We start from the raw sequence: 23383 nt of genomic DNA on the forward strand, positions 1-23383 counted from the left end.
AGTTGTAATACCAGAGCTCCTGCCACTATAAAATAGATGGTGTATCACTAATTATGGGAAAATAAAATCACAAATATTTTGCATTTACTGGAGTCCATGGATAATATGGCTTGAAAAGGTTGCACTGTTTCAGTGCAATAATAAGTCACCACAATTCAGTGTATTTTAATGGAACAGTGATGTAGTGTGCATAGACATATACATTGCTTGTAACTGAGAAAATGTAAAAGCACCTTCATCCATCCATTCCTCAGATATCGTCCAAAGTGCACAGTGTGTATTTTGATCCTCGGGTTTAGGGGGTCACTAACGATGGTAGCCATCCCTGAACCAAGGTTGAACCTATGGATGATTCGTCTGTTTCTCACCCCCAAGGCAAAGAAGTCATTTCCAGTGATACCTTTTGGACAGATATAGAGTCACATCTTTAAGTTTTGTGCAGAACTCATGCAGCAAAAATGCCAATTTATCATGCCAATTATCAGATGAATGGCTGCTGTCTTATCTTCTCCCTCCCTCTCTCTCTCTCTCCTTTGTGATTTCTGTCCTCCACTGTACCATGCCATTCCCCTGACAATTGCTTCATTATTCATACAGCTGTCTTATTCTGCTTTTCCCCTGATGCATCACCCTAAACTATAATACCGAGAAAGCGGTGCCAAAGTACGGAAGATTCACGACCCCCTCGCATTCCTCTTCGCCTGTCTGCCATTTGATTAAATGGCCCGCCAGTGGTGACATGTCACTCAGCAGCCGGTGTGGCTGACCTCAGGAAAAATTGGGAACAGCGTGACACTTGCTTGAGGGGACCTACGTCATCTCTCCGAAACTGAACTGGTCTAATTAGAGAACAGGTGAGAAGAGTTTATAGCAGTGTTACGCACTGAGTCGGCTTGAATGGATTGTATTCGTTTTGAAGAAGAATGAATCTTAATATAAAACTTGTTTGAAAAAAAAGGAAAGAAATCTCCTCTAACGCCAGTATCTACACTTCAAAACTGCATATGTAATTCCCACATGCATTACGTACATGACAGAAATAATTTCTAAACATGCGCAGATATTAATTTCCCATGTGTGTTCTTGTATGTACTACAACCTCTCTCACCTTGTCCTTTCTGTCCAGAGAAGAGAATAAGGTTATTCTTCATGGCGGTGCTGTTATTGGAAAATGTCAGTTTCAGCCGGAACTCATAGAAGTAGCTCATGCTGGAAATAGGTGGGTATGCCATGTAGGACGCGTATCCAAACTCATCAAGACCACTAAATCTGGGTCGAGTAATTCCGATGGCTGTAGAGTGAGAGCAAAAACAAATGAAACCTTTATCAGTGATAAACTCTAGTTTGTTAATAGTCAATCTAAAATCTATCTAGTTCTCTAGGATACTATCAAAGTCACGTAAATGACACTTGAATTAGAGCTTCACATAGTGCAGCCTCTAGGAGAGCCACCAGATGATGCTCTTGATCTACACACTGCATTTTTAACCATACACTTGGGTTTTTATCCAACATCACGGAGGAATGGCTGTTAGTTAAAGATTGCTATGCTTTTCTCCTTACATTTATGTTTTTCTCTTTTATAGCTGGCATGTGTTTGGTCACAAACAGATGTTTCACAACCTTTTTATGAAAGGTAGAGAAACATTAATAAATGTAGTGTAATCTGTCAAAAATTGCTCAAAAAAAGAATTTTCCATTTCATATCCTAAGTAAGCTGTCAAGTGATTTCTTCAGGTTTTGTGTCTTCAGGTTATCTGCATTTGCCTGCAATTCTCCCATCAGCGAGTGTTTTCTTTCCATCCCGTCCCCCTCCCCTAATGCCTTGCACGCATGAGACTCTGCCTAAACAATGACTGCATGCAGGCATTCTGTTTTCCTTTCTGAATTATTTATTCTTTTGGAAATTGCACAGATAGAAGCTCATTGCTTTATATTTGCACAGCATCTAATGATTGCCCAGGACACTATCAAGAGGAGGAGTGGATGAGGTGCTGCCTTTAAAAAAAAAACCAAAAAAAAAAAAAACCTTGGTGTGTGTGCTGTGTGCTGCTCCCCCGCTGGCTCACACACATCTGCTCATTTGTGCTTTCTTCTGCTCAAACAAGTCCTTAATGAGCCCATGTGTTAAATGACTCCAGGTGAAACTCAAGTCCTGTGCCAGCTTCAAAATGGGCAAAAATGTGCTGAAGGACATTCGAGATTTGACATTCGCAAAGCCAAATAAGAAAAATGATTGATTAAAAAACACACTTCCCGTAAGAAGTTCACTAACCATCCACAAAACTACGGCTCGACCGTATATATAAAAACGTGTCAAGAAAAATATCAAAACTGTCATGGTTTGGCAGAGTGGTCTCCCATTCAGAAACTAAAAGAAAGCTGGCCTTCACAGGGAAATCTCTCAAGAATTGAACAAGAACAGTGTCATAATTATGGTGTGATTTATAGCAAATTAAGCAGTTGGGAAAAGCTCTGGCTGGTTCATGCACTACAAGCAATTAGCATCAGTTCTTTTACATATCAAACTGATGGAGGAATCTCAGCACATATAGTAACAAGGCTGTAGGACTGAGCAGTTGCTACAGAGGCAACCGGAGTTATATAAGATAGACACATTTCAGTTCATGCTTGTGCACGAATGAGTCACCCTGCACAGTATACAGTATTTCATGTGTTGAAGCAAAGGGATTTTGTGTCTTTCAAACATTCACATCGAAACGATTTCTAGCCAAACTAAACTCACTATGTTTTGGGAGAATAATCCTTTATCTTCTGTTCAGGGTTGCAGATAAAACCTGCAGTAGTATACAGTAGTGGAAAGAGTACAAAACACACTGACTTGAGTTAAATTAGTCATCAAAAAATTACCTGATTACTATTCTGTTCTTATGTTAACTAACCAAGTGAGCTACGCTGATGTGAACACTACCTCGATTATCAGTATACAAGGAAAGGTATAGTTAACTGGCTAAGTAACTTAGCCAAATGCTGTTGGGGTTAGCTTATGTTGTTTCATACATATTTGTAGCAACATAGTTAGCTATCTAGCAAAGATGCATCTTACCCAGTTTTCCTGAGCATTACTTATAAGCTGTAGACGCACTTGATATCAACGTGACATCTTAAGTATAATACAGATATTTCATACTTTAAAACTTAAAAAAGATCTGTGAAATGCCAATATCTCTATGGGTTTTGGCTCACATAATTTGCAAGTCATCATCACATGGTTTCTTTTGAAGCATTTAAAACTGAAGATATTGGATAAATTGGGCTAGGATTGCTCCTCTGTCTCCACTGTCTCTGACATTGCTGCTGCTGACTAAAGCACTAAGAGTAGCATTTCAGCAGACAACTACTTTAAGTTTGATTCAGTCTAGAATTGAATTTATTTCCATTTCCACATACTGTCTTTGAATTGGCACACATTCTTCCAGAGTTAAATGCATTTTATTGTTCTGTAACAGTTATCAGAAATGAATGTTATTTAAAAAATAATTTATTTCAAAAATTTTATTTCAAGAATTGTAACAAGAGGGCATGTTTGTAGTTTGTTACTTTCTACCCTTTGTAGTGTACCTGGCCTGAACAGATTTTTTTTTTGGACTGTCTCAAGTAAGGGTTTTATCATGTATGCAAAAAAATGCACAGAAAAACAAACCAAATCCTGCAGCTCTACAGCAGCAGTGCATAAGATCACCCCACACTACACTGCCACAGGCACAGTTATGTTTCTCTTCATAAGGATGCTGGTAACAAGTGAAAGTGACTGGGCCGATGAGGAAGTAAGAACCTATTAAAATTCTGCTCATGTTCTGCGAGCGACACACCGCCAGTTTATTCCAGCTCCCTGCAAAAAAAAAAAAAAAAAGAAAAAAAAAAAGGTGGTCTCTTTGCCAGTTCTACCACATTTGTCCTGCTTTCAGAAAGAATCCTTATAGGCTTATTTTTTTACATACCAGCAGAGTGTCTCTTCAGTGTGGGAAAATGTACCGCAGCCTACGCAGTGTTTAAACAAAACAGATGTGCATTTTCTTAGGACATCTTTCTCTGCATGATTACCTCATGAGCCAAGCAGCATCATCAGCCATACTTAGCTCTGTTTTATTTAAAACACATCATTAAATCTTCTGAGATGTCTTTTTACATCTGAGAAATGCCTGACACCTTATCTATTAACATTTTGGATGGCAAAAAATAAGGCCATTATGTTTGTGATTGGGCTGCTTTTTTCAGATTGACCTAAGGACAACCTGGACAGATGTCGCATGATTGCAGATAGCTTCCAGCCAGCAAAGCTTTGGGCAAATGGAACTGCTTTTGGCACATGTTGTTGGATTAACAGACTTTTTTAATGTGAAAGGGAGATTTTCTGCTAGTGAGTCTCTGGGTTTTGGGATTTTGTTTAACCTACGAACATGACTTATCCTGGCTAGCAAGCTGTAGACCTTTAAACTGGGTGAACAAGAATATTAAAAGGTCATATGGACCGAGGTCATATAAGCCCAGAGGATATGCAATACAGGCAGTAATGATAGCTGCAAAGATGACCTCTATAGCTAGCCATCATAATGTTAACACATAGTGCCCTCCCCTGCTGCTCTGTCATACTCTAGCCAACCATTTTTAGTGCAGCTCATGCACTAAACTTGTATTGATGACTGCATTGTATTAATAATTTGCTTAAATAATCATAATGGAATCACAGAGACATAATCAAATTCCATATATAAATATGGAAATGGGTAGAATTTGGAGATTTGGGAGAGATCATTACAAAATTGTATATTATATCATATTATATCTTGAGCATTTTGTTCTTATAACACCCATATTCAGATATTCACATTTGTTCTGTCATGTATTTATTTATACTAGGGTCCAATCGATGTATTGTATCTGTTTCACAGATAAAACTGGTTGGTATATATGTTCCACAGATGTATTGACATTATTGGTAATCATGGCAATAAAGTGCTGACATTTAAAATGCTCTTTAATCTATTTAAAATGCTCTTTAAATGTCCTATCAAAAAACATATTTATGATTGCTACATGATTTTATAACAGAGCATTGGTGAATTCTCAAATATAATTGGTTTACATATATGGATTAATTCTCTCTAACAGCATGGCTTTGACAGTAATTAAAATTATGGTTTATATTAATGCACTTTTTCTAATATGTTATTGTCTCTATAGTAACAGCTCACTCACAGGGACTTGTGTCACAGACTTCCCACATAATATATTAACAAACAGATTAAAAAATGTGCTGTTAAATTAAACAAAGAAAAATGTCAACTTTATAATTTGGTGAATCTTTCTGTAATGAGGAATTTATTTAATATAACAGTAAGTTCTGCCATGGGAAAGTCTTCAAGACAAAAGATTTCCAGTTTCTTGGGAACATGACAAACTACATTTTTTTGTCTTATTAACTTCAGGAGATTAAAAAAAAGTCTGGTGAGGTAGCAACTGTTTGCAACTGCTACAACGCTATAGGAACTAACTTGCCAACTAACGTCTTGCAAACGTTACATAACATTAAATGGTTATGGTATGGTAATGGTAACTATAAATGGTTCAAAAGCATGTTGTGACATTCATCAACCTAAAATTTTTATATTTGGCAAATGGCTGTTGTATAAGAGGAATAAAACACTTTTATAGAATGCTGTTATAGAAAAAAATAATCCTCTTTGGAGGCTGCATCACACCTTACTTAACCCAACGCACAAAAAAAGACTTAATTCCCAGAAAGTGAATTTTGTTTCGTATGTGAACACAGTTCATGAAAAACCGTCTTTGACTCCTTGTCAAGGATGGAAGTGGCATTGAAAGAATTCAAACTTGTGATCTCTTAACAATAGAGCGAAGATAGTTATGCTACCAGACAATGGCCTATATACCTTTTCTTTGGCCAAGCTCACTCGCTTATCCCCAAAGTCTTTGTTACCTTAGCTTACTCAGTTAGCACTATGGTCTTATTTCATACTGCAAAAATTGGCCAAGATAAAAGAGCAAGCAAGAGAGAGAGAGGGGAAAAGTGAAAATAGGAAAAAATAAAATGGAATCTAAAATAATGTAAAACAGATTTCACAGCCCTTTATATCTGAAATTAATAACAGAACTGCATAATTGTCACCATTATCTTGCCTTTTAATTAAATTAAATTGCATAAAATATGGGTTTTTATTTTACTCAGCTGTTGGATTCATTTGTTACAGCAACTGATTCTTGGCCAATTAAATAGCGCTGGGTAGCAGAAACACCAGATATATCTATTAAAATACCAAAAAGTATTAAAAGCAGGTATCTTAAACTTCTGGACTGTCTCAAGTTGTATCTCTGTAAACCAATAACAAGTAAGTGCAAAACAAAGGACGCTTGAGGACCAATGAGAGCTATAGCAGCCTCTGCTGCTGATCGATATAGACTTTGATGTTAACTGATGGTACCGGGCTTTAAATTGAAATGTCACCCACACTCCGTGTAACACAAGAAGATTACTGTGCTCCAGCTGGCATAGGCATTACGCTGTCTAATGGAGAGAGGTGTTTGGCATGGTGGCTAGGTGAGCTGTGCCAAAGCATCTCTTAAATCTTGCTACCCAATTAAGTTATAGCAAAATAAGAGCTTTTACATCTTGCAAGAGAGATCTAATAGATGGAGAGAGCCTGTACAATATTGTCCTATTAATGTGTATAGTATTATGTGCTCTGATGTCTACTCTCATTTTATGAAGAATTCAGCCATTGTGAACTAGAAGTTTAAATATGGACATAGATGTAACCGCTACAGAAAATATTGCCAGATAAATGAAGAGATACATTTAAAAAAATCTATCACAAGTTTACTAATGGTGAACAGAATCTGTATAACAGCAAATACATTTTGTAACTGCTAGCTTGATTGGTGAAAAAAGGGAATTGTGAAAATATGAGGTAACTGTACAAGACACTCAGTGTAACTGATAATAGCAAATTTACACTGGCTGGTAACTGTGGGTAGATTTACAAGATGCAAATTCATATCGAAAAAGAATTTCTCATCTAGTCTGGTTTAATTTGCTCACTCCATTCTGATTAAAAAAAATGAAATATAATTGGAAGGGCGGCACAGTGGTGCAGCGGGTAGTGTTGTTCACAGAAACAATTTCCCCAGTTTGATCCTGAGCTTGGATTACTGTCTGTGTGGCATTTCTGTGCATGTTCTCCCCATGTACTTATAGGGTTCATCCAGGTTCTCCATCTTCCTTCTACCTTCCAAAAACATGACAGTAGGTAGACTGGTAGGTAGTGTGAGAATTTGTGCATATATAGTGCCCTGTGATGTTCTGGCTTCCCTCTCCAGGCCCATGCCCAGTGTTCCTGGGATGGACTCTGGAACCACCACAACTCTGACCAGGATAAAGCAGTTACTTAAAATGCCTGAATTCTCTCTGTGGTTTTGGACGGTTTTGGAAGATGGGGATGCCAGTAAGTGTAGTCCTAATTGTTACACATTTGTTTGCCTCAGATACCCTTAAAATTTACTTTAAACAAGAAGGAAACTATTGAAGAAAAACTATTTTAGACATTTGACCTTGCTGTGACCTTGACCTTGTTTGGATCAATTCCATCAGTTCATCTGCTGATTGCAATGCTGGTTATAATTCCATATAACTCCTACAAATATTTAACCACTTGACATCGAGAACTGAGATATTGAGAATCTTGGATGGATGAATGCATGAATGAATGGACGTACGGCCCGATGGTAAAAATCTAATCTTGACTTCCTAAACATGAATGTGTAAGTTTGGATCAATTCTAAAATCAAGTAAGTTCAAATGCTGGTTACAAAAATAATTCCATATAAATCTTACAAACATTCAACTACTCATTCTTGAGATATCACGGTAATGAGAATCTTTGATGGACAACCCAAAAACATAATTCCTCTTGTGGCGAAGGCATAAAAACTGGGGTTAGCTTTAGATCCAAACACTACCACAGCAGATTCAGAACCTACCCTGGTCACATAGGAGGCCTTGCCTTCCATGTGGGCACAGACACACTGCCTCCAACGGGCTCTTGGGAACGCAGGTGGCACCGTGGGCACATGGGTTGCGTTCACAGGCACTGAACTGACACAGCCTGCCTGAGTAGAGCGGGGGACACACGCAGAACCAGGTCTCTGCATCACTGCACACACAGAGACCAAAAAAAGAAAGAAACGGAAAGAGATCATTAGGACCCAAACGAAATGTTCTCTTGCTGCATCATTAATTCAGCTCAGTGTAGCTTGTGTAGAAAATACAGAAAAGTAGGAGGGAGGGCAATAGATAGAAGGAGGACAGACAGAGAGAAAAAGCATGAAGAGGCAGGGAGAATACAAAACCACCACAATGTGCAACGTCATGGTTCTGCTTGGCAATCAATAGAAGAGACTGATGTGTACTTCGATAATCCCGTCAGCTCTCATTGAATTTGCTACCATACATCTGGCCAGAGATTTAGGCTGCTAGATTGATTGTGCAGTGTAAGACAAATTAAATAGAACAGATTTAAAATAACCAGCACAGCCCTAGAGAAGGAGGCTCATCTCAGATACAACAAAAATGTTGTATGGGTTTGATCCAGATCTCGTTCACTGTTACTGAGTGACTGGAAAACTAACAGTGGTCTGATTTCACCCTTAGGCTCAGCCTGGCTCTTTTAATATTCCTGTGCTTCATATCAGGGCAAGAAGTGGAAGATAGGCCAACAAGATAAGCAATATCCTGACTTGGAGTCCAAGATACTGCTCCAAGATGATATCTGATACAGGAAGCATTTGAGGATTTTTAAATCTATAAATGAATAATGTGCTTTGAGCTGCACAGTACCAGGGTACATTTTACCACTCCAGAGCTGAATTCAAGAAATGAAATATTTATATTCTCTCACTGGTTTTCAAATCCAAAAAATCGAAGTGATTGCTTTAACATGAAGCAAAAAAAAAAAGAAAAGAGTAAGAATAAAAAAAACATTAGAATGTCTGGGTTAGATGCTGTATTAATGGTGTGGATAACAAGCTGAATAATGAGGCACCTGCTCAACTGTAAAACCATTTAACCTCTCAACCTGGTCTGAAGTTGGTCCAGGAAAAGATTCAGCAAAACTGATTTGCATCTATGCATTCACACCAAATCACCATGGCACATGAAAACATCATTCACACACACTGATTTACAGTGATCCTGTACCTCACGGCAGCCAAGGTAGTCGATAATTTTCCCTCACTGTCAGTAGCCCATTGGGTGACCTGGTTCATGACAGTTTCTACACAGGAGCTCTTTAGGATATTCCCAGGGAAGGTCTGTGCACGGTTTGTCACTGCCGTGTGGAACAGCAGGGGGTAACGCCACAGCAGACTGTGAGATTAGTGCCCTGCATTATGGGCAACATGCAAACACATCTGTCACTCTGAGTGATTGCCCTACAGCACACTCCTAGCTCAAACTGATGCAGATAGAAGGGGAGAAAATCTCAGGTGTCTGCTGCTAAATGACCTACTGAACAAAGGCAAATGTTTTCATGGAAGATGAAGAGCGATAAAATATACTGGGTTTTTGGTACATTTGTTTATATTATTTGCATTGAATGATATGTTAAAATCTGAAACTAATGGAATTATGTAGGTAGAAAATAGCAGATTTAAGAATAGCTCAAGGGCCAGTATTGCTGCACACTGGGTATTCTTTGAATTTTGTAAATGAAAGTGTTCAATGTACTATGAAATCACGGTCTAATTATATGTTGGACTTGAATAGAATACATGCCAGTCTGTATATTCCATATATAAGACAGGCCATTTTGACACTATATGACCAAAAGTCTGTGGACACCTCACCGTAAAACTCATATGTAGACATAGCTCTGAATGTCTACTCTTGATTTGTGCCCTGGGTTTGGTCTATGAAGACTGCATTAATTGTTAAAAAGGATAAAACAACATGAAGACCAGAGAGCTGTCTATGGGAGAAAAGCAAGCCATTTTGAAGCTGAGAAAGAGAGAAAATCGATCAGAGCCATTGCACAAACATAGGGAATAGCCAATAAAACAATTCGGAATGTTCTGAAAAAGAGAGAAACCACTGGTATACTAATAACCAGACATGGAACAGGTCAGCCAAGGAAAACAACAGCAGTTGATGACAGAAACATTGTGAACTGTGAAAAAAATCCAAAACAACAGTCAGTGACATCACCAACAACCTCTACAGTGCAGGGGTGAAGATAGCATGATCCACCCTTCGAAGAAGACTTCGAGAGCTGAAATATAGAGGCCATACAACAAAGTGTGGAGAAAGAAAGGATCTGCTCAAAATACAAAAAATATGAGCCCAGTGGTCAAGTGTGTTGGAGGTAGTGTCATGGCTTGGGCTTGCATGGCTGCTTCTGGGACAGGCTCACTAATCTTTATTGATGATGTAACTCATGATGGTAGCAGCAGAATTTACAGAGAAATATATCCACTTTATTCAGGAGGAACTGTATCATGCAGCAAGACTGGAAAAGCATCACAAAAGAAGACTGCAACCATTTGGTGATGTGAGTGGGTCACCGGCTTGAAGCAGTTATTGCAATCAAGGGATATGCAACTGAATATTAAGTGTTATGTACTTTAAGACTGTTTCTATACGTTTGCTCACCTAAAAAATGGATAGCTTGCTACCAAAGGTGTCAAGTTGTTTAACACATCTAGATGTAAATATTGGGAAATGAAAACTGAAATTCTGTTCTATCGTCTCATATTCATCTTTTGATCTCAAACCCAAATGTCTTCAGTGTATAGCAAAAACAAAAGAATTGGCCTTGCTGTTCCAATACTTTCGGAGGGCACTGTAGTTTCAGTAAAGGGAAACTGCAATGCTATAGCATACAATGACATTGTATACAATTGTGTGCTTCCAACTTTGTCGTAGCAGTTTGGGGAAGGCCCACATATGGGTGTGATGGTCAGGTGTCCACATACTTTTGGCTATATAGTGTATGACCACCTGTTCATCCTACAGTAGATACAGAATTTACATTTATACACTTACATTTCTCTCATTTGGCTGATGCTTTTTTTCCAAAGTGACTTACAAATCAAACAGGATACAACTGTCAAGTTGAGGGTTAGGGATCTTGCTCAATGGCCCAGTAGTGGCAGCTTGATGATGCTGGGATTTGAAATCATAACCTTCCGATCAGTAGCCAAGTAGCTTAACGCCTCAACCAGTGAGCTGCCATTTATAAGTAGTGCTGTAACTGCAATCTGTAGCAGGGGTTGCAGAGCAGTTAATGTGGAAAGGAAAACAGCTAAATGTTATGCTGTGCCTGCCAGAGGAAAAGTAAATGCTTCTTTGCATAACCATGCAAAGAATCCAGACATTAGATACGTGTGGCTGAAGTTTGAGTACAACAGTTTGTTATACATTTCATACCAGACAATACAATGAACCAAGCTGTGCAAAATTAGCCAAAACGTTTCTGCTGAAGGATCGGTGACCTACACAATATTAGGCAGGATTCAGTTCCGACTCAAGCTACCGGTGCATAATTTATCTGTTAATGACTATGATTATCAATACTGATTAGCAGACAACATTTTCTTGGTTATGGATGCACTGTTGCTAATGTATTCCACTTTGCTAATGTATTCCACAGTCATAACATCAATAATAGTACTATTTATATTTGCCTATTTTCTTCTATTAAGCAGCTTTAAATAAGAGATGGGTTGAACTTTTAATTTTTTCACTATTTTCACTGTTTTGGGGATTTCACAGATCTTACAGTGGGTGACTGTGTATCATTTAACGATGTCCCTATTCACTTCTGGTCCATAGAAAAACGTTGCTAGTTCTCTACCAAGCTAACAGTATCTTGCTAGTGGCTACATAACTCACATACAGCTCAGATTAGCTACAAAGTAATTTTGTCAGCACTGTTAGCTACTCTAAGTACATTAGCCAGCAAGCTCTTACTTTTGATAAGAGCTTGATGGATGGTACATCTAGTGTAGAGGCTTTTATAGAGATCATAACCACCTCATCTAATACCCAGAGATGCTCCATTTCCTAGAAAAACGAAGTCTTTGTTCAATTACAGCTGGTGCCACTTTTTTGTGGTAATAAACAACCTATTTAAGTGATTAAATCCTCCTCTGTTCACTCCACCATACAGAATCTGTATGGTTCTTTAAATGTTGCCTTAATTCAGTTATGTTACGCAGTTTAGTTCTGATGTTTTGTTCCGGTGAATTTTTTTAATTGTTCAGAGAAGTGTATATAGCCTTCACATTTGTTTAAGGCTGTAGGAATTCAATTAATTTCAATTCAGTTAATTCTTCATAAAGCACCAAGTCCCTTTTTGTAATGTCTATTAAGTCTAGGAAAGAATCTTGGACCACTCCTCCATGCAGAATATTTCAAGCTTCTTTATATTGTTAGGCTTGCGCATGTGGACATCCTTCTTCAATTCTCACCACAGGTTTTCAATATAGCTCAAATTCTGAGACTAAGATGGCCATTGCAAAACACTGATTTTGCCTTCTGAAATTATGCTTGTTGTTTTGGATGCATGTCAGGGTCATTATCTTGTTGAAAGATCCACTGATGTCCACTGATTTTAGAGGTTTTGGTCTAAAATATGTTGGTCATTTCTGTTATTATGGCCCTGATTGTGCTTAATGGTATTTTTTAACTGGTCAACTATTTTTTCAAATGCATTACTTGATTTATCATAAAGGGTCTTTGCTTTCCCCATGGTGATGGATGACATTTGGATTTTACATGTATCCCTGGGCACATGATCCAAGGATGATTTGGTCATTTTTATTATCACTATTATTTATAAACAATACTATTAATTCTCAAAAACTTTGGGAATTTTTTGAGAATAAATACTATTATTTATAAAAAGAATACTCTATGTCTAGCAGGTTTTTGAAATGGACATTTATCACAGGGTTGTTAATACAAGAGATGTCCACAATATGACCAGCCCTCAGAGCACACTCGGCTGTCCAAAATGTTTCTTTTTTGGACAGCACTGACACTGACTGTGGTTTGGCTGAGCATCTGGGTTTCGGAAAATACTCTATGACCCTTTCCAGGCTCATAAGCATCAACAGCTTGCTGTCTTTTTCCCTCCCTCTCAGACTCCCACCACAAGCAAACATCAACATGAAAAATGTCACACATAAAAAAAATCATTGGGAGTTTCATAGTGCTGCATGTTCTTGACTTTCAAAATGAATAGCACTAGTGTTAAAATAATAAAACTACAAATTATTTGATCAGTTTGCCTGATACTGATCATAAAAGCATTTTCTTACAGACAGTCCCATCATCCTCCAGTGCATGAAAATGATATATAAAACATATCAGAATATTCAGTATTTGGTGGAAATGTGTAGTATCACCCAATACACTGCCTATTTAATTCAGTATTAATTAATTTAGTTCATGTCTATGATACTGAAAAAGGGCTAATATAAAAATAATTGTTACTTTTGAATATTGGTCTCTATTCCCCCTGAAAGTTGACCAGATATTTATACTATCTCGCTCATGCTGTGCAGGCAGTGAGACACTTTGCAAGTCAATGTGTCACACTGGTATCACTGGAATTGACCTTATGAATATATTCTTTTGCTTTTAAATTTATTTGACCTTTGCTTGAGGCTAGAGTTCAGTCTATGTGTGCATTTCTCGTTTCCTCTTCCCTTGTGGGAAAATCATTATGACGAGATCATACCCAGATCCTTCTAAAATCATTTTGTTTGTTGACATAAATTATATGATTATATCGTTATATTGAGGTCAGCAGTACAATGCGAGCAATGCATTACTGTAAGCAAGCCGTGGAAGAATGTTTTGTATTGCTGCACTCAGTTCCACATGGATTAGTATTGCAAGTCAATACACAATCAAGAAGTATTTAAAAAAACAAAAATATCCACGCTGGATAGCTATGTCTTTCCCAAAGTCCAACAAATCCTGCATACTCCAAAACATAATCTGGCAGAAAATGTCATGCAGGCAAAAAGAATATCCCACCACAGAAACACTTCTGAGTTTACCGGTGTTAATAAGAAGGTAAGGTAAAAGAAAAGTCTTTGCTAGCCAAATAATCAGAAAATCCAGGTATGTTGCCGAGGTTTCAAAAGAACAAAACAATGCCAAAGTGCCAAGAAAGGATAATCACATCAGTATCTCTCACTTCCTGAAATTTATTAGAAATGTAACCAGCTGAACACCTGTATTTGTTTCCATTCCCTCTCTAGCATTTAACTAGCATGCTAACAAAGGCCAGCTAGTGACTAATGGGTATCCTTGATAGATTTGTCTGTACTTTATGCATTTAAAATTGGTTATAGCATCCAGCTAGTGGCTAACATGTCCTTGGTGTGTTTTTCTGTACTTTATGAATTCAAGTCTTGGTCATATTGGGTGACAGCAAGGTTTGTGGGGATTGTACTTGCTTTTAGTGTGTGTTTTATCTACAAGTCTGTATCTTTTTTTCTTCTGCTGTTTCAGCTAATGTTAGCAGTCCAGTGGCTAAATGGTGCGTGTTTGTTGTTTCCTCGTACTTTATGTATTTCAAATTCTATCATGCAAGTTAGTCAAATCTATGAAGCTTTTTATTCTCGTAACTTGAATAAACTAGAAGGGACATCAATAACAGTAGATAATTTCATCCTCAAGTTATGAATACTTGTGGCACATTGCAAACCACATTCTGCTCTACTAAATGTTAGTCCACCACAGGCCTCACTGTTACATAAGCATCTTATTCAGCCCCAAATTCTCATTGAATGTGTATTACTTGGCACTTGAATGTGTTAAGTTATTCTGCACAATGGAGAAGGACACAGCCCTTGTTACAAAACGTTCTTTTGTAAGTAATTAGCATTTTTTTAACCATTAATGGAGAAATTCCGAAATCTTACACTGAGCAGCTTTAAATGTTAAGATGTTAAATCTATAATATGCCTGTCCATAGTTAGACAGTGTACTGGAGTTCTAGCAAGCTAAAAGTAGCTGATCAGAGTTGTGACTCATTTCAATGACTCAACATACATAAGATGCAAAGTTTTTCATTAATTGTGTCATTTTTAAAGAACAGAAATAATATATATATATATATATATATATATATATATATATATAAATTATATAAATATTAATATGTATGTATATATATATACATACATAGTGAAGTGACTTGACTTGTGGCCAAGTATGGTGACCCATACTCGGAATTTGTGCTCTGCATTTAACCCATCCAAGTGCACACACACACAGTAGTGAACACACACCCGGAGCAGTGGGCAGCCTTTTTTGTTGCAGCACCCGGGGAGCAGCTGGGGGTTCACTGCCTTGCTCAAGGGTCTGACCTCAGTCGTGGTATTGAGGGTGGGAGAGAGCGCTGGTCATTCACTCCCCCCACCTACAATCCCTGCCGGACCTGAGACTCATTAGGCCATGACTGCCCCTTTAAATGTGTGTGTGTGTATATATATATATATATATATATATATATATATATAGTACTGTGTAAAAGGCTTAGGGACTTGCAAAGAAATGCTGTAGAGCAAAATGTTTTTGTACTGAATCAATAATGTAGAAGTTATAAAATAAAAATCTATAACAAAGTTTGTACCAAAAAAAATAGGGTGCCTAAGACTTTTGCACAGTACTGTATATATAATTTTATATTTTGTACCTGAAATACTAAAGACATTCAAGAAATTATAAAACTTTGCATAAATGTTTCCCTCTGTAAAATCAGATTTAAATTGTGCTTATTCCCAGTTGGGCAGCTGGAAAAATAACCTACAGAGATCACGAACATGAGCTAGAATTTCACTTTAACATTTGATTCTTGGTTTGAGGCAAGGTTTTTTATTTCTTAATAATGTGTGACAGTATAAAAACATAGTGCCTGGAGTCACCACTTAATTGAGTCAAATGCTTTCTCAATATATATATTATTGTAAGAAGAAATAATGAGCTGCCATAACTAATAGTTATTATGCTCTTGGAGGGAAAGAAAAGAAATAAATCAGCAGTGGATATAAACTGAAAGAAAGTTTACAAGGAAAAAAAGAGAACCTCTGCCTCTGCACGTATTCTCTTCATTTCTACCACGTTGGCAGTGATGGCTAGTCGTGATATTAGATTTCTATCAATAAAGCTAACCAATATTAATATCTATCCTATCAATAGCTCAACAATGAAATTATTAGGGCTGAGAGGATTATTAGGGCTGAGGGGAAAAAAGATGGTAAGACTCACATTTATTACACTCGCATGCACTTTCTTTATCACTGATGATGATATGTTACGGATGTGTCAATGAAAAATATCAGCCCAAATGAAGATCAAATCTAGGGGGCATTTTACTCTGTGTAATCACCTGACATGCATGTCACCGATAACCTGCATGACTCTACAGTCTGGGCGAGAAAGAAGTCAGCCCCAGCCTCCAGCAGATTTTTATACTATTCTTCATATAATTGGTGGTGCTGTTGTGCTTTCATTCAACAAAAAATCTAAATAATCTGATTTAAGACATTTGTTAACAGAAAGTAAACTGTTGAAATCTTGCTGAAATGAAAAGTTGAAATCTTATATTAAGGTCGTTTTATCTTTGAATGACAGCAGGCTTAGCTCTTCTAGCCCATTTATACTTGCTGGCCTGCAAGTCTGAATACCTTGGTCTTTTATTCTATATACAGAGTATAAAAGCAAACACTTTACCAAATGTGTACTGTTATAGCCTATGTAATGTAAAGTCGGTTTAAGCTTGATATGGCGGTACATCTAGCATGCAGAATATAAGAGTAACACTTTCAGACAGCTATGCTATAGTTGGCTCGTCGTATTGATTCATTATAAAGGCATTTGTGTAACAGAATGGCAAAAAAGAGTAAAAAAATACCAGAAATAGCAGAATACCCTGTGCAAAAAGAATATTTAATCCCAAATACTTATATGGCAAAATTACTGGCACCCATGAAATATACATCATGAGATATAAATCTACATAAATCGATTTTTATATTTATTCATTTTTACATCCTCTCAGTCTCATGCAACCACATTGCTGCCATTTCCTTTTTTGCACTGATAAATATGAGGCTGCAAAATCGCCATTCATCTCCACTGGGAATACCAAAGATCACAGTTTAGTTCACACCAAACATACATCTATTAACACAGAAATGGTCATACGTAAGTTTGCCTTCGCAGCAACCCTTTTTTTCCAACCTGTATCGCTTCCCAAAAGGAAATACCACCCGGCATGGAATTCAATAATCTCTTCCCACTCTATGAGGCTCATTAGAAACGTTATTGTGATTCAAGGCAAATCAGGGCTGTACCATTCACATGGGGGTGACTGATTTACCACAAATCTTGTTTATGACATTTACATTTTGTGAGTGTGTTTGTGTTTATATGTAGGAGGCAGTGAGAGCCAGCTGCAGCAAGGCGCTTTCATAAATGCAACATTATGAGCTTACAGCAATCAGCTTGAAATGTTACTGGCCCCAAGTGAATTCTCTCAACCCTCTTGATTATCATTTTGGCACTGTTTATAGGAGAATGTGTCTGAGTGCAGAAATAAAATGATATGTTATGAGATATGAGATTCTGTAGCTGCTATAGGATTAACAGGTGATCAACCACAGTATGACCAAAAGTATGTGGACACACCATCACACCCATATGTGGTTCTTTCCCAAACTGTGGCCACAAACTCGGAAGCAGACAATTGTATTTGTGTGAATGTCTTTGTATGCTGTAGCATTAAGATTTCACTTCACAGGAACTAAGAGGCCCAGACATGTTCCAGCATGACAGTGACCCATGCACAAAGGGAAGTCCTTGAAGATATGGTTCGCCAAGGTTTGTGTGGAAGAACTCGAGTGTCCTGCACAGAACCCTGACTTCAACCCTGCTGAACACCTTTGGGATGAACTGGAACACTGACTGCACCCCAGACCTCCTCGCCCAACAACACCTGACCTCACTAATGCTCTTGTGGCTGAATGGCCAAATCCCCACAGACATGCTCCAAAATCTAGTGGAAAGCCTTCTTAGAAGCGTGTAGTTTATAACAGCAAAGGGCGACTGAATCTGGAATGGGATATTCAACAAGGGTGTGAACATTTGGCCTTATAGTATATTTGAAAGTAGTCTGTATTGTATTGTTATTTCAATTAGATCACTACCTTGTTAGATTATCTAATTTTATGTGATCAAATACTGAGAAGCTTTTGCAGTACAGTGCTGCTGAGAAGTATAGACTTTGAGATGCAGCTATGGACAAACCATGTCTTATTGGGAAACAGAAGTGTAATTGTAAGATTTGTGGATCATATTCAGAGTTGGTCTGCTGACACACTTAATAGGAGATATTGCTTATTTCAAGGACTACATTTTTTTATGGATAAAATTATTAACAACACTCAAAGTGAGCTGTAAGTGTAGCAAATGAGTGCTTGGTCAGCTTATCATTTAAATTGTGGCCATGTTCTCTTTATAGGACAACTCATTAAATTAAATAGCAAATTAAAAGCATGACAAAATAGCTTGAGGCTTCATTAAGTTGTGTGCATAATATAAAAAGTAAAATATAAAATATTAGGATGTGCTGGATTAAGTGCTGTTTTATAAACTGATCACTAATGAGGGAGGAAGCCATTTTGTTAAATTAAACCATATTTGCAGTGATATGTGATAATTCCAAGTGGAACTATTTATGTACAAATACACACTCTGTGCACTTTATTAGGAACACTATACTAATACTGGGTAGGGCCTCCCTTTGCTCTCAAAACAGCCTCAATTCTTCGTGGCACGGATTCCACAAGATGTTGGAAACTTTCTTTTGAGATTCTGGTGCATGTTGACATGATTGCATCATGCAGTTCCTGCAGATTTTTCAGGTGCACTTTCATGCTGTGAATCTCCTGTTCTACCACACATCCCAAAGGTGTTCTACTGGATTCAGATCCGGTGACTGGGAAGGCCACTGAAGGACATTGAACTCATTGTCATTTTCATGAAACCAGTTTGTGGCGACTATTGCTTTGTGACAACATGCTGGAAGTAGCAATTAGAAGATGGGTAAATTGTGGGCACATGGTCAGCAACAATACTCAAATAGGCTGTGGCATTCAAGCAATGACTGATTTGTATTAACGGGCCCAAAGTTCCTCACACCATTACACCACTTCCACAAGTCTCCTGTTGACACAAGGCAGGTTGGGTCCATGGTTTCATGCTGTTGGCACCAAATCCTGACCCTACCATCTGTGTGCCCCAGCAGAAATCAAGCTTCATCAGACCAGGTTACATTTTTCCAGTCTTCAACGGCCCAGTTTTGGGGAGCCTGTGCCCACTGCAGCCTCAGCTTTCTGTTCTTGGCTGACAGAAGTGGAACCCAATATGGTCTTCTGCTGTTGTAGCCCATCCGCCTCAAGGTTTGATGTGTTGCACATTCTGAGATGCTTTTCTGCTCACCACCATTGTACAGAGTGGTTATCTGAGTTACTGTAGCCTTTCTGTCAGCTCGGACCAGTCTGGCCATTCTCTGTTGACCTCTCTCATCAACATGGTGTTTCCATGTTTTTCTTTATTGCACCATTCTGAGTAAACTCTAGAGACTGTTGTGCATGAAAATCCCAGGAGCTCAGCAGTTATAGAAATAGTCAAACCAGCCCATCTGGCACCAACAATCATGCCACAGGCAAAATCACTGAGATCACATTTTTTTCCCCATTCTGATGTATGATATGAACATTAGCAGTGGACAGTATCTGCATTATATTATGCATTGCAATGCTACCACATGATTGGCTGATTATGTGTACAGGTGTTCCTAATAAAGTGCTCAGTGAGTGTATATTGGTAATATACTAAACTACTTAGATTTCAATTTTAGTGTTTTATTATTTCAGTGTTTTGCTTTCCATCTTCTTATTCATATATCGTTGTATTATTCATATATTGTTGTTTTTTATTTTTCATTTTAAATTGTATATTGCCTTTATGTTACCCTGCATTACATTTAGCAGCAAGAGGAATAGCCCTTATTTTTTTGAGCTGCTGGTGTTCAACGTTGATGGTCAAGAGGCTATGGAAAAAAACTAAAAAAAATTTGGCAACCTCAGCGGTTTTAATAAAATTTTTTAAATAAAAATCAGCTTAAGAAACTGTGAAACCTGACACTGAATAAGTTGACACATTAAGTAGCCAACAGTGAATACGGCCCAGTGTTGTAAATGTTTGATCTTGTTTGTTTTGTCTTCCACTAAATGTCTCGTAGCAATTCCTGGATGATGTATGCTGTTTACGGTGGCCACTAGTGCGGAGTGAAACTAAATTTGTGGCTGAAACAAAAAAATTACACATCATTTTACACATAACTGGCACACAAATCCCCAGTGTCATATGGGAGTGGACATATATACAAGCGTGATACAGGAGCATCAGTGTTGTACGATAGTAGGAAAACCTCAGGCTGAGGCTAAGCTGAATAGCTGCTTTCAAATAAATTCAGTTATCTATATTCCTTATCAGAAGGTGTCAAACTTTACAGCTGAGATGTCTCTGAGCTACTCAGGGTGTTCATATCCCCGCCGTTGCTAGGTATGTAATAGCATGTAATAGAGTGTTTCTATTCAGCTTTTTTTCCAGTTTTCTTCACACGTTTGTTTGTATTTTAGTGCTAAAAGTATGCATTCATTTAAGCGAACTGAAGTAGCCAGATTACATTATTCGTTATTGAAATGGGACTCCTTTTTCATTTTTGCTGGGCATGTTATTTTTTCATCTGCTTTTTCCTCTATCTCTCCTGTGTGTTCTTAGCATCTTAAGCTTAAGTCTAGCAAAAAAGGATTATCTATCAAAAATAAATAAATAAATAAAAATGTGAGTTCCCCTGACATTATTAAAGTGATCTATCTGTCTTTATTTCAGTTTATTGAACTGAAGAAGTGCATGGCACAAGGACTGGCTAAAGTTGAAATACTGATCTCATGCTCCCTTTACAAAATATTTTTCTGTGAATACAAAATATAGTGTTTTAGTTTAATGCATTTTAGCTACACTGTTATGTTGCTTATTTGGAGACATTTACATTTATATTACATATTACTCAAATACATTTTGCCCTTCCCTGGCCAAGGACATGGCTGACCTCATGACTAACAGACTGCCTGCTTTGGCAGAAACCTGCACTTAGTTCCCTGTTGTTAAATCGGCCAAAGACTGTAACTGACAGTGAAGATGACCGATGTGTTAGTCTACAAGGAGGAACTGAGTGGATAATGTACAGCTGTTCACATTTGGCCCCTCTTCCCCTTCCTCTTAACCAGCCAATGGATCTGTCTTACCATCGTCACACAAAGGAGTCACGTCCATGAATCAATGCCAGGCTTGTATGTTGGTGGGAGGATTTAAAAAGGGGCAGCTTGGGCACGGCAATAAAAATGTCATCATTCAACAGTACTGCTGAGCGTGGATGACTGTGAAGGGTTTTAGCGCTTGTGTGTGTGTGTGTGTGTATGCGTGTGTGTGGGATATAGGGCTATGGGAGCATAACAACAATGCTGCCGTAAGAGCGAGACAAAATGGGGATGGGGCGTCTAGAAGGAGGTACAGGAGATAAGGGGGAAAGAGGGGAGGGTGGAGAGTATTTGCAAACCATCTGTTGAAAAATGGCAGGCTGCAAACATCAGCTGTGAGCTTGGAGGAAAATTGTTCCGCCTACTCACTGGTGGGTTGGAGCTATTTAGATTACAGTTAGGGCAGCAGAATGCAAAGGCAGTTATCTGCTGTCAAAAATAAGCCCTACAGCTAGTTTTCCGCTTTTAAAGCCAATGCGTGGAGACCTGTCTTAATGTCTTGGGGCTGTGTTACTGAAGGTGCTGTACATATGAGTCAAAGTACAAAACCCTTTGCTTCACTGGGTGATTTTGAATGGAGATGGAGAATTAGTTCACAAAGATGCTGTTGTAATTTCATGCAGTGAATCCAGACTGCTATTTGAACACAGGAATGAATACATGATAGCTGACCAATATGAAGCAAGAGCAGAGACATTCGATCAAAAGGAAGTATCTAGAAAACTGTTGGTACAAAAAAAAAAAAAAAAAAAGCAAATCTACTGGAAGTAAGCTGGGAAAATGAGGGAGCGAGTAGAATGGAAATGAGACTATTTAAATGCAAACCCAGCAGGCCAGACTTCTCCGTTTGAGCTTGACCCTTTTTCAGGTGTCTCTCAATGGGCTAGAAGATGTGAGGCTAGAAGGCAACATACAAGCCAAGTATTGTTGGCTTTGACAAAAATCTCTCCAAGGCATGTTAAACCACAAAAGGATTCACAGTAATAGGCCACTATAAAAGGCCAAATGGCCTACATTTAGATAATTTTAAGAATCACATCAGCATATAGGGAAGGCTACAAGTTTAAGCAGTGGTTCAAATCAGAACTGTTTTAACATTAGTGAAGGTTCCCAAGTAAAATATAAAATATAAACAAGTATGCGTGAGGAAAATACATGCTGTCAAAAAAAACCCCAAAAAAACACACATTCCAAAACACTTTGAACTGGCCATTATTCAGACAAAAAAATTAGCACTTCCATCTAGATGATCTTTTAAAAGCCTCAAGGGTTTAAAAGAGAGCATCATCTATAGTAATTATACTGTTAATGTCAGTTTGAACTCAATTATATTGAATCTAATCATAGTTTTTAATCATCTGCTTTGTCTGTGTGATGTTGAATGGGTCTGGTACTGGTGCAAAACCCACCAAATTATAAAATATTAAAATCCTCTTTTTGTATCGACTAAAATCTGATAATGTGTTCATCAAAAGGGACTTGCTTTTTACAAAAATGAACAAAATTATAAGTATTCACTAAAAATTGGCAACAATCAAATGATTGCTTGAGGTTAAGGCAGTCACACATCCACACCTTTGTTAGCATACATCAGTAATGCAATCAAGCCTGTGATTACAGTCATTTTCAACTCAAGCACGTGTCTGCCTGCTAACATCGCACACAGACAGACACACACACACACACACACACACCTGTTTTGTTATCCCAGAGAAGGTACATGGACATTAAGCTTTTTAAAGAAATAGCAAACTGATGGCATTTGATTCTTTATAAAGTGATTAATGGGAATAGTGAGTCAGAGTGTTTAAAAAACAGAAACTCATGTACTAATGTAGCTACACAATGAAGAAGACTAATGCACAGATGTTTCCAAAGTCAGCTATTCATGCTGCTTTAAAAATATGAGATCCTGGATAAAGCCATGTTTTTGCCATTTACT

The 23383-nt window shown here is 37.9% G+C and overlaps 1 protein-coding gene across 1 annotated transcript in view; it reads right to left on the minus strand.

The window, feature by feature from the left end:
* LOC113544266 (protein eyes shut homolog) overlaps positions 1-23383 on the minus strand; it is a 43751-nt gene that overhangs the window by 15378 nt on the left and 4990 nt on the right. The window contains exons 4-5 of the mRNA XM_053230723.1: positions 8020-8192; positions 1109-1291 (exon numbers count right to left, since the gene is read on the minus strand). Coding sequence (XP_053086698.1) covers positions 1109-1291; positions 8020-8192 — 356 coding nt within the window. The remainder of the gene's footprint in view (positions 1-1108; positions 1292-8019; positions 8193-23383) is intronic.

Source organism: Pangasianodon hypophthalmus, chromosome 28 (assembly GCF_027358585.1).
Source record: "Pangasianodon hypophthalmus isolate fPanHyp1 chromosome 28, fPanHyp1.pri, whole genome shotgun sequence".
Taxonomy (NCBI): Eukaryota; Metazoa; Chordata; class Actinopteri; order Siluriformes; family Pangasiidae; genus Pangasianodon; species Pangasianodon hypophthalmus.